Here is a 12,944-nt window from a genome sequence, read left to right on the forward strand (position 1 = left end):
CTATGCGAACCAAACTCCAGCTTTGTTTGTACAGGGCCTGAATAGCTCGTAGCAAAGAGCCATGTACCCCGTACTCCCGAAGCACCTCCCACAGAATACCCCAGGGAACACAGTTGAATGCCTTCTCCAGATCCACAAAGCACATGTGTACTGGTTGTGCAAACTCCCATGAACCCTCCAGAATCCTGGAGAGGGTGAAGAGTTGGTCCAATGTTCCACGACCAGGGCGAAACCCGTACTGCTCCTCCTGGATCCGAGGTTCGACTATAAGCCGGACTGTCTTCTCCAGTACCCCTGCATAGACCTTACCAGGGAGGCTGAGGAGTGTGATAATCCTGTAGTTGGAACACACCCTCCGGTCCCCTTTTTTAAAAAGAGGCACCACCACCCCAGTCTGCCAATCCAGTGGCACTGCCCCCAATGCCCACGCAATGTTGAAAAAGCATGTCAGCCAAGACAGCAACACAATATCCAGAGCCTTGAGGAACTCAGGGCGGATCTCATCCACCCCTGGAGCCTTGCTACCTGGAGCCTTCCTTTTCCTCAATTGACTATTTTTTATAGATCAGCATTTCTCAGATTCTTTAGAAAGCATAGATTATTTACCTATTGTAATATCTGACCATGGGCCAGGACAATTGGTCCTCATGTTTGATTCATATGAGAAGGAGATAGCTCCATGGCGTCTTAATGCTCAACTTTCGACGATTGAAGAGTGTTGCACAAAAATGTCAAATTCCATTGATTTCTTTTTGGTTATTAATAAATCTGACTCTATATCTAATTCCATCTTGTGGGAGTCGCTTAAGGTGGTTTTACGGGGTGAAATTATTTCATATTCCACGTATGAGAAAAGGTCCAGACTAAAACACTTGGTAGACCTGTCAGTCCATGTCAGTTTTGGATAGGCAAATGGCTTGAAATCCTTCTGCAGTGTTATATAAAAAACGCCTTAATCTTTAGGCCAAATATAATTTGCTTTCCGCTAAAAAGGCTGAAGCCCTTATCTTGCGTTCCAGGGGGGCGCTTTTATGAATATGGGGAAAAAATAGCAATTTTTGGCACACTAACTCAAAAGGCAGATTAGATTGATCCCCCAGATAGTGGATGACATGGGCAATCTGTTCACCAACCCAAGGGACATTAATAAAGTTTTTGAAAAATATTACTCTACACTGTATGAGTCAGAGAGTTCTAGTAATGTTGACCTAATGCATTCATTTATAAATAACCTTTAAATTCCCTCCTTAGATTCATGGTGAACTTGATAAACCAATTTCCTTACAGGAAATATCAAATGCTATTAGATCTATGAAAAATGGTAAGTCGCCTGGGCCAGATGGGTTTGGTATTGAATTCTACAAGAAATTTGTGATAAGCTTGCTCCCCTTTTATTGGACATGTTTAATGAATCCCTTCAGCGTGTTAGTTTATCACCGACAATAAACCAAGCAACCATTTCACTCCTGTTAAAGAAACATAAAGACCCTACTCTCTGTCATTCATACAGGCCGATAAGTCTTTTATGCTGCAAGAATAAGATTTTAGCTAAAATCCTGGCCAAATGTATTGAAATATTCTACCATTGATTATTTCAGAGGAACAAACAGGTTTTATTAAAGAATGGCATTTGTTTTTTTTAAATTCAAAAATTATTAAATGTAATTCTTACTCCCAGTCTTTCTCATGTTCCAGAGGTAGTTGTCTTAGATGCGGAAAAAGGCTTCGATCACATTGAATGGGATTATATGTTCTTTGTTTTGACAAAATTTGGTTTGGTAACAATTTAATCTCTTGGGTAAAGTTGTTGTATATCGTCCCACAGGCTAGTGTGCACACTAATTCATTTTGCTCTCCATATTTTTTCTTATTTCATGGAACATGTCAAGGCTGCCCTCTATCTCCTTTGCTCTTTGCCTTAGCACTTGAGCCTTTGTCAATTGCCCTTCGTTCCTCTCCGCTCATAAAAGGTGTTTTGCGACAAGGTTTGGAGAGTAAAGTCTCTTTTTACGCAGATGATCTGCTGCTGTACCTTTGAGATCCTCTGGAAACAATCCCGGTAGCAGAATCTATTTTGAAAGAATTTGGCTTTTTGACTTTTTCAGGATACAAGTTAAATTTTCAGAAAAGTAAATGCTTCCTGTTAGATCAGGCAGCCTCTTCCCTGACTCAGGTTGCCATTCCTTTTCGTCTATCATTTGATGGTTTTAGATATTTAGGCATTAACATTACCCATAACATGTGCTCCATTGTGCAGGCAAACTTCTCCCTTTGGTTGCAGACATGAATCCTGATTTTCAAAGATAGAATAGTCTTCCAATTTCACGGCCCGTAGAGTTCAGTGTGTGGCAATGAACATCTTACCTAAATTTTTATTTTTGTTTCAATGCCTTTACGTTTCCCTATCCAAATCCTTTTTTAAAGAAGTTGACAAAACTACTTCTAGTTTTATATGGTCAGGGAGGGTTCCTTGGATCAGGAGACACTACCTACAAGTTCGCCACTGTGCCCAAACTCTTTTTGCTTCTTCTTTCCCTTACAAACCTGAGGATAAATCCTGGGAGGGGGTTTGCAATTTAAAACCAGACGCAAAAGGCCTAATATCAAAAATATATGACTGTGTTATGACTGTTCATTTGGAGGCTGATTTCAAGCTCAAGGTCAAATGGGAGGCAGATTTAGGGAAGGAGCTGGATGATCATTGGTGGTCGAGAGCCTTGTAAAGGATCAACTCCTCCTCATCATGTGCTAGACTCTGCCTGATGCAGTTGAGGTTAGTTCATAAGGCTTATTATACCAAGGCTAGACTGGCAAAAATCTTTTCAAGTACCGATGCGGCATGTCCACGGTGTGACTCAGATCTGGCTGACTTGATTCATGTTCTGGCCTTGCAAAAAAACTAGACAGGTTCTGGGCAGACATTTTCACTACTTTATCAAGAGTGTTTAATTTAAAATTGGTCCCTGACCCCCTGTGGGCAATTTTTGGTGAGCCTGTGGTCACTCCTGTGTGTGTGGTTGGAAACTGTAGAGCTTTAGCCTTTACTCTATTGCTAGCTAGACGGAGGATTCTCTGGAAGTCAGCTGCCCCACCGTCATATTCATTGTGGTTAAAGGATGTGATTTTCTTCCTTAGCCTTGAAAAGATTAAGTTTGGCCTTAGGAGTTCTGTTCATAAATTTTATGAGACATGGCAGCCTTTCATTACTTATTTTGAAAATCTTACTGAGTTGGCAGTCAAGAGGGCGGAGGAGGAGGAGGTTTGATTATTTTTTTATATATATTTTTACTACCAATAGTGTTACTTATGTACTCATTTATTTAAATTTGGTATATTGTATGTGTTTGTCTATTTTGTGTTTGTGTTGTTTATGCATGTTTGGGGGGTTTATGTCATAATAGGTTAAAATAGATGACTTCTACGTAATTATTTAGAATGTGTACTGGTTTGTTATTTCTTGCCAAGTCATCAATAAAAAGACTTTTTAAAAAAATAAATAATAATGTAGCTTGGTTTGTAGTTTACTTGAATTTAGAAGATTCTTTGTGGTTTAAGTGTTTTTTGTGGCTTTGCCACACAGGCTCAAGCATGATTCACCATTATAATATACCTTAAACATTAATCAAAGTGTAATGACTTTTGCCAGCCTCTAAAATGTTTTCTGAATTATCATTACATCATCGTGCATCAGCAGGCAAAAATTATATCAATCAATAATATCATGTCTCACCCCCTTCCAAGCACCCCCATCATTCAGACACTTCCACGATTTACTGAAATATTTCAGGATACACAAAAAAATATGATTTTCCAAATTCATTTGTTTTTGCTGTTTAAAAAAATATTTGAAAGGCAGTGCAGGGTTATATAAATTCATTTAAATTAATTTTTACATCCATTTAAACTCATTGCTATCATTTTGTTTTGTTTAAAAAAATGAGAAAAGTAGCTGTCAAAATAATTGGAAGATTACTCAATTACTAATTTACTTGGTAGTGAGATTCCTAGAGAAATACATGTTTGTTGGCCAGGCTTCAGTAGACCATTCATGATTTAGTAAAGGTGAAAAAACAAACAATTATGTGATGGAGGAGTTACCATCAGCCATCTCCAGTGTATGGAAACTGTGAGTTTAGTCCAGTCACTAGAAAATTAACATTTCCAACCAGATTTCACTACATAGAGATTCTACTTTACAGTTGAAGGAAAAATATAAATAATTTAAGTTGTAGCACTCCTAGAATCATGTCACTTGTTCCTCTAGGTTGTGTGACCCAAACAGCTTCAGTACAGAGGTAAAGCAGCACTCAGGCTCAGTGGGTTAAAGTCACTCCAACTGTGTGTCTAGAACTGGGAAGGCTCAGAATGACACATGCAGAGAGAGGGATTAGAGCCATGCTGAGAAAGAGAGAGAAAGAGAGTTAGTTGAGAAGGAGCAAAAGCAATAAGGAGATATTCACATATTCATACACAGGCTAACAGGTTACAGTTATCATTGCCTTACTTTGCTAAACAGTACCTTTGTTTTAAGTCATGCTCATGTACAGAATTGGTTAGGAATTTTGTAAATTTTCCTAATTTTTCGTAGCACTGCATACTGCGTTATGAGAATATTTTGGACAGCACTTGCGTGGGAAAAGAGTCCAGGCTAACCTCTCCCTGTTGGAGCTATACTGACTCCACACTGCTCTTCCAGGTCTTACACTCTTATAAACAAAGGTGCCAAAAAGCATTCTTGTGTATATGAGATATGTGAGTGTAAAGATTAAAAAACCTTCACAAAATGTAATGGTTCCCTAAGCTGATATAAAACCTTTACATTATTTAAGTGTTTGTAATTTTTACACAAAGGTTATGCAGGAATATTAGGAATATGCAAATTAAGAACATATATAAAACAGAAACATAAATAAAAACAGAATACGATGATTTGCAAATCCTTTTCAACCTATATTCAATTGAATGCACTACAAAGACAAGATATTTAAAGTTCAAACAGATAAACCTTATTGTTTTTTGCAAATATTCACTCATTTTGAATTTGATGCCTGCAACACATTCCAAAGAAGTTGGGACAGGGGCATGATTACCACTGTGTGACATCACCTTTCCTTTTAACAACACTCAATAAGCGTTTGGGAACTGAGGACACTAATTGTTGAAGCTTTGTAGCTTCATAATGCGTCACAGGTCTGGACTGCAGGCAGGCCAGTCTAGTACTCGCACTCTTTTACCACGAAGCCACGCTGTTGTAACACGTGCAGAATGTGGCTTGGCATTGTCTTGCTGAAATAAGCAGGACATCCCTGAAAAAGACGTTGCTTGGATGGCAGCATATGTTGCTCCAAAGCCTGTATCAGCATTAATGGTGCCTTCACAGATGTGCAAGTTACCCATGCCATGGGCACTAACACTCCCCCATACCATCAGAGATGCAGTGCTTTTGAACTTTGCGCTGAAAACAATCCAGACAGTCCTTTTCCTCTTCGGCCCGGAGGACACGACGTCCATGATTTCCAAAAACAATTTGAAATGTGGACTCGTCAGACCACAGGACACTTTTCCACTTTGCGTCAGTCCATCTGAAATGAGCTTGAGCCCAGAGAACTCGGCGGCGTTTCTGGGTGTTGTTGATATATGGCTTTCGCTTTGCATGGCAGAGTTTTAACTTGCACTTGTAGATGGAGCGACAAACTGTGTTCAAGTGAATGATCATGTGCATTCAGTGTTGGTTTTCTGCCTTGCCGCTTACTTGAAGAGATTTCTCCAGATTCTCTGAATCTTTTGATGATATTATGGACTATAGATGATGAAATCCCTAAATTCCTTGCAATTGCACGTTGAGAAATGTTGTTCTTAATCTGTTGGACTATTTCCTCATACAGCTGTTCACAAAGTGGTGAACCTCACCCATCCTTGCTTGTGAACGACTGAGCCTTTCAGGGATGCTCCCTTTATACCCAATCATGACACTAACCTGTTTCCAATTAACCTGTTCACCTGTGGAATGTTCCAAACAGGTGTTTTTTGAGCATTCCTCAACTTCCCCAGTCTTTTGTTGCCCCTGTCCCAACTTCTTTGGAACGTGTTGCAGGCATGAAATTCAAAATGAGTGAATATTTGCAAAAAACTTAAAAAGTTAATCAGTTTGAACATTAAATATCTTGTCTTTGTAGTGTATTCAATTGAATATAGGTTGGAAAGGATTTGCAAATCATTGTATTGTTGTATGTTTGTATTGTGTATGTTTTTACATCCCAATTTCATTGGAATTGGGGTTGTACAAAAACCTTGTATCTTCATCTTTTTTCAAATTTCAACACTATTTTGGAGATACAAACAAAAGATACAAAGAAGTTTGAGCACTCCTTACTTGTTTTGTTGATTTTCCTTGTTTTGTTGAAGTTAACACATGCTCTACAGAAATATGCTTAAATATGACATTTTTCAGAAAATTCTAGTGCATAATTTCAATTTATTTACTGAGTTTAACATTTTGGAAATTAAATAAATAAGTCAATATAAATTGTGCCATTACTTTTGCAAAGGCTACATTTTATATTTTAATATAAAAAACAAAGTCAAAACTATGGGTAGAGTGCTTAATTAATAATGTAATTTTAGCAAGTCCTGCTGCCCATCAGCTCCCTGGACTCTAGCTCAGGTTAATAGGTGTGAACCTCTATACAATGAAAAGACTAGTAATCATGCTGAATCACTTCATACAGAAACAGACATTACTGCATTAGACAGTTAAACAGCTACACAGCTTCTCACAGTTAAAAACAAACACCAAGGCAGAGAGAGAATGAGAGATGGTGGGGAGGAGTCAGATCAGGCCAGTCAGCGCGACAGAGTCACTTTCCAGAGTTTGTGAAATTAGACTAGATTTCTTATATCACAGCTGTTCATGACCATGTCCAAAACAGCAACTAAACTAGGTTGTATTTTAAATGGTAAACTGGTTAAATGTAAGCTGTGGGTGACACCTGTTAACTAAAGCAGCTCACAGGCACTTGTAAAATAATTATAAGTAAATTAAATAAATTATAAAATAAACTGTAATAAAATATACAGTTTAATAAAGTTTTAAGGTTAATAAACAGAATAAATGGAAACATTATAAAAGAAAGAAGACCTGTGAACACAGTACCTGTTTAGCTTGGATCAGCTAATCCTAATGCTAAAGCCTAATGGCTTTAAAATGGCACTCTGACTTTAAGCTTTTGCTTGCATATAGAACTTGCTCATGCAGAGAATTTGATGTTTCTGTAAATTATTTAACAGAGATTAGGTCACTGAGGGTCAAGCAATGCACAGAAACACTGCTTGACTTATGCTAGTGTGTGTTATAGTACAAATAACACAGTTACCAGCTGAATCATTCTGCTGTTATGTAAAAGGATGATGTGGTATCAGTGCTGTTTGTCATTGTATAAGGTCATGTAGTGCTATGTCTGTGTGACTACAGGTTTGATCATTGATGCATTTGGAGAATTGAGAGACCAGCAAGAGCAAGTCAAAGAGGACATGGAGGTAAGAGTGGTGCAGTAACAGAAAATGTCTTAATCGCTGTTTTGATGGTCTCTGACTTTTGCACGGTACTATGCTTCTACATTTTTCACAAATGATAAACAACTTTGTTGATTTTTTTTTCTATTTCAGACCAAATGTTTCATCTGTGGTATTGGAAATGACTACTTTGACACCACTCCACATGGCTTTGAGACACACACCTTACAAGAGCACAACTTGGCCAACTACCTGTGAGTAGCACATGCCCACCAGAACTACACTGCTATTACTTTTAAAGTATAAATCTAACAAACATGTTTTCTAATGTATAAGAATGTGTTCTTTCACTTATACATTGATGAAAACATCTCATTTGTCATTCAGTTATTTTTATAATTAGAGGTTTTGTGTGCTGGAAAAAAAAGGCTGCAGCCTGTAGACTCTTTCATAATAGGACATGCGACAAGCCAGTGCGTTGCTTTGTGGTTTCTCTCAAATCCAACACCAGATCATGATGCTGGAATAAAATCAGCTTAGTGTATCCCAGTCTTAAGCCAAAACAAATTCAGCACCAACCTGCCAAGATGAAGCTTGTTGTTGTGGAGATATGCAAAGTCCATTTGTTACTGTTTGCTGTGCTTGATCTCTCAGGTTCTTCCTCATGTATCTTATAAACAAGGATGAAACCGAGCACACGGGCCAGGTAAGCTTCCATTTCTGTTGACTTTGTTAATGATAAATGATTCCCTGATGGTGCTCAGACTCTCCTAAAACAGAATCAGGTCAAATCTTCAATAAATCATGTTAGAAACATGAGTAGAAGCTCTCTAAACAAATCAGATTTAAAAGGAATTCAGTCCTAAACCATAAAACAAAACACTTTATTTAGAAGATCATTCAAGTCTACAAATAGGTGTGACTTCTACCAAATACATCAGCCCTCGATGTTTATCCTTTATATTTGTCTGTTATTATTGCCAGTTATTGGAAATAGAGGACAGGGCCTGACTGATGAATATTTTGACTTATTTTAAGTAACTGCAATTTCCAAAAAAAGCTATAACATTGTGTGATATCATTTTATATGTGAAAAAGTTAAACAGAAACCAATAGTTTGCCTTTAACAGTGCTTTACGACCTTTACTGACTATCCTTGTCATTTTGTGAACTGTAAGTCTATCAGTTCTCAATTTTCCTGCACACAAAAATAAGAGAACCTCATGAGCTCTTAAAGATGCACTGCATATGATTGCTTTTAATAACAGGAAAATTGCATTAGTAGAGTCAGGTACAGTAAAGCAAGGTGTCAGTAAAGCAGTATATGCCAGTATTTCTTTGTGTTGCGATACGTATCTGATATGTGGCAGTGCAGCTTAGTCTGAACAGCCAGATAGGAATTCAAGCGACTTTTACATCAATCCAATTCAAAATTCATTATAATTTCATGCTGCTGAGACCTCATAAACATTTAGGGGGATGTTTCTATAAAAAAAATCCAAAACACCTCCATGTGTGAAGAGATTTAGAAAGAAATGGCCAAACGCGGCTGTAGGGGAGCGAGGCTACAGCGTCAAAGAACAGTTAAAAGTTTAATGAGTCCGAGGACACAAAACAAAGAAGTGACCGTGCCCTTTTTATGGCAAGCTTAAACACATTATGGGTGATAGCTGTCAGTCAGTGAAGCTTCATGATCGCTCTTGTGATGCTGGTGAAGATTTTTTTCCATTAAAATGTTCTCAGCAACACACAATTATGATTAATGTTGATTGGAATTGCTGAAAAAGTCCCATTTATTTCTGATCTGGCTGTTTAGACTGAATCACATTGTCACATATCAGATACATATTGGATTTCAGTACCACATAGGAAAGTATCCCAAATCAAAATTAAAAATGGTATATTCGGTGTGTTTTTTGCTTTTCACACTGCCACACAGATAACACATCTGTGTCACACTCAAAGAAAAACATCAGATTTGGGCCACTGCTGTGTGAACAAAGCCTTAGTGATCTCCATTCTTCTGTGTGCTGGGCAGTGATGTAATCCACCGTGCTGTGATTAAGATAGAGCTTCTATCAAATGGGAATATGTTTGTCTGCTAGCTCTACTCTTCACAAAACATTGCAAATCCCATAGGGGTGCAAGGAGAAATTAGCATTACAAAGGTGACCTGGTAAAAAGGTAAAATTTGTTTGCAGTTATAAATGTCCACCAGAGAATGCACCAAATCCCCAAATTTATGTGCAGTTTTATGTAGTGTAAATGTTGTAGAACTGCAGTGTAGCTTTCCAGAATTCTTAGTGGTTTTGTTTGTTTCTATTAGTTGTATTGATTTCATTTAATTGTAACAGAAACAAACAAAACCATTTGAACCATTCTCAAACTTGCAATTACATAATAATGCATATTATAAATATTGTGGTTCCAGGGCAAAGCCTCCCAGCATTTTTAGTGGTTGTTGCTTAGTTGTTGTTCCTTGTGGTCACTTAGCTTTGAGATTTCTTTATATAAAGGTTTTTTGTGTTGTTACATGGAATCGAACAATCCATTAAGCAAGAAACCATAAAGAAATTCTGAAATTACCCCCACCCCCTTACTCTAGAGCTCTATTTCTGCTAATATTGTAACTCAGTGGAACCTTCATATCAGCCAGTTTTATCAACCAACTGTTATTAATTGTCAGGCATAGAGGAGGATAAGCTCTGCTGAATCTGCCTTTAGTTTTCCCTCTGCTCTCTGTGATATCCTGCTTGCCCTCTCCAGCCTCACTTAAAGCACATTCTGTTTCTCTGTTTTCAGGAGTCTTATGTGTGGAAAATGTACCAGGAGCGATGCTGGGACTTCTTCCCAGCTGGAGACTGCTTCCGGAAGCAGTACGAGGACCAGCTGGGCTGAAGCGACTGCGCTTCCAACCCACCAGCCTCTCCTCTGAGCCGAGAGCCACACACCAACTGCTCCACTCATCCTTTTGCATTCAAACCACTGATATTTTCCAACCACTCAAGAAATTGGCCTTCTCTTTTACTTGCCAACATGCAGAAAGAGTCCGGATGCCAGTATTTCTTTTTCTACTAAGGAACTACGTAATCCATCAGCGTTTCAAGTCCCAGTTGTTACCTCGGTTAACAGTGCCAATGTAGAGACAGTCTTGTTATAGTCAAGCCCTGATCTCGGGGTTTAGGACGATTATGTTTTTCCTTTTTTTTCCTCAGAAAAACAACAACAACAAAAAAACATGTTGCCTTTCTTCCACATAACCCTGAAACCATTGCACAACGTTTTTTTGTTTTTTTTTTGTCTTTTGAAGAACCGCTGGGTTGTGTGGGGTTACTGAACAACATGTGAGTCTAGTACCCGTCCTTATATGCACAAGAATATTTTAGTCTTTTGGAGTGAATGGAGAAGAATAAACACATGCCAAATGTGAATGAAGAAATATCTACTGAGAGAGTACATGTTCAGATATCATTAAACTGCTTGCTGTTATGATGTATGAGATGAGAACAAGCCCAGGTAAAAAAAAAAAAAAAAAAAAAAAATTGGTCATGCAATGAAATGCCTCTTGTCAAGTCTTGATGAAGTGCCTTACCTTCATGAGAAGTAAAGCTATGCAAAATCATTTTTGTTTTCATTATATTTTACTCCTGTTTTTTGTTTTTTCTGAATTAAGCATAAAACAAATCCTCAGACTTTCTTTGTGGCTTTTGAGTTTCCGTTTGAAAAGGTACAAAATAATTTTAAGTCTTGCCAACAGCAGTGTTGTTGTAATAATGAGAATGCTCACAATGCAACAAAAACTAAGTCCAGGATTCTAGCAAACAACCTTAATTAAAACAAAAAAAATGGAAACCGCTATTGTATGGCTATTTCTATGTAGTAGCTTTGCTGAATTGTGCATTTCTTTTGAAGGGAAAACAAAGAAACTGATGCAATAAACTACTTTTATTTTGGCATGCAATTTTTATTTGTTTATAAATATTACATAGCTGTTAAATCACTGCACACTGCGTACTGTCCAGTGCAAGATTTTCACTGTTCTCTACAAATGTATTACTTAACAGCTTTAGCTTGGTAATGGTTCAGCTAGTATAGTCAGTGGAATTTCACTGGTAAGAGCCCATTATAAAACACATAGTTCCAGTCCTAATATCTGATTGAATGAGCCACGTTTGAAGCCGTTGTAAAATGCATGACATACGCACACATATGACCACCTCGCAACAAATTAACTCTGTATAACTGTGCCACGTCACGAAAAGTCCCTGTGCTGTTAATGGACTGGGCTTACAATTTATTTTCTAACCTAGAACTAAGATTAGGCTGGTCAGATAGCTAACACGCTAAAATACAAAACACCTAAACAACATCATCATCATATCACTAAAACAGCAGTTTAAAAGTCTAAAGAATGTCACTTGAATGGCCTACACACTTCAATCTCAAAGGGCTCCGTAATTACTCCTTAAATTATGTTCTAGCTGTGGAAGTTTAGAAAGTTTTGCCTCTACAGCCAAGTAGTGTGCTATTTGTTGAGTATAGAATTGGTTGAATCACATATTATTTTTTAGCTATAATATACACATTTGCGGTGCCAGATCTAGTATTTAAATTCCTGCTTAGTGCATAATTTAGGAAGCAAGGAGCAATTTCTGATTCAGCCCCGATGTGAGAAAAGGGGCATCATTGGATTGGTGCTATATAAGACTACAGGTGGTAATTTGGTGACTAGAGAAGACTTATGAAGTGAAAGGTTTGGTATCATATGTTTGTTGTTATACGAGAAAATCACTGGTTGCTTGACATTGATAGCGTACTCTAAAGGAAGTACATTGCTTGGAGGAATACTGGTTCATGTTGATTATTATTAACAATAACTTGCACATTTTTTTGAAAGTAAGTTATTTTATCATACTTTATGTTGCCACCCATTTTTAAAAAGGAATAAGCCACTTGAGCATGTGCATTACTGCGATTTTATTACGGGGAAAGGATTTTTAGGCACTCCACTCGCATGGCCTCTCCTGGATTATGGCTTTGTTATCTGATACACGATTAAACTCATTTTCTAAGCCAGGGGTTCCCAAACTTCTTCATGCCAAGACTCACTTCTGTCATTGTTTGACTGTTGAGCACTTCTTGTGCATGGCCTCTTGTAGAAAAAAGCAATCCCTGTGGTCTCTTCATCCCCACAGTTTGAAAACCACAGCCCTTGGCTTACTATTCAGGTATTATTACTGAAAGTAATGTAAATATTGTAAAGCAGTGGAAGCATGTACATAACTTTAGGGTTAGTCAGTTAACTCCAGTATTGCTCTATTTTTCTCAGTTGCCTTGCCAAACTCTTCAGGGGTACAGCGTACAGGAGAAGACACCTTCTTCCCTCAGTCAAAGGGCTGGCTGGTGTTTGAATTAGTAATGAGATACTGTCA

General features: G+C 37.8%; 1 protein-coding gene across 4 annotated transcripts in view; it reads left to right on the forward strand.

Moving 5' to 3' along the window:
- LOC108430665 (ryanodine receptor 3-like) overlaps positions 1-11,465 on the forward strand; it is a 329,117-nt gene extending 317,652 nt beyond the window's left edge. For all 4 annotated transcript variants that reach the window (XM_037541686.1, XM_037541687.1, XM_037541688.1 and 1 more), the window contains 4 exons: positions 7,472-7,536; positions 7,666-7,766; positions 8,167-8,218; positions 10,315-11,465. In XM_037541686.1, coding sequence (XP_037397583.1) covers positions 7,472-7,536; positions 7,666-7,766; positions 8,167-8,218; positions 10,315-10,410 — 314 coding nt within the window. In that variant the 3' untranslated portion in view covers positions 10,411-11,465. The remainder of the gene's footprint in view (positions 1-7,471; positions 7,537-7,665; positions 7,767-8,166; positions 8,219-10,314) is intronic.
- Positions 11,466-12,944: the final 1,479 nt, after the last annotated feature.

Source organism: Pygocentrus nattereri, chromosome 10 (assembly GCF_015220715.1).
Source record: "Pygocentrus nattereri isolate fPygNat1 chromosome 10, fPygNat1.pri, whole genome shotgun sequence".
Lineage (NCBI taxonomy): Eukaryota > Metazoa > Chordata > Actinopteri > Characiformes > Serrasalmidae > Pygocentrus > Pygocentrus nattereri.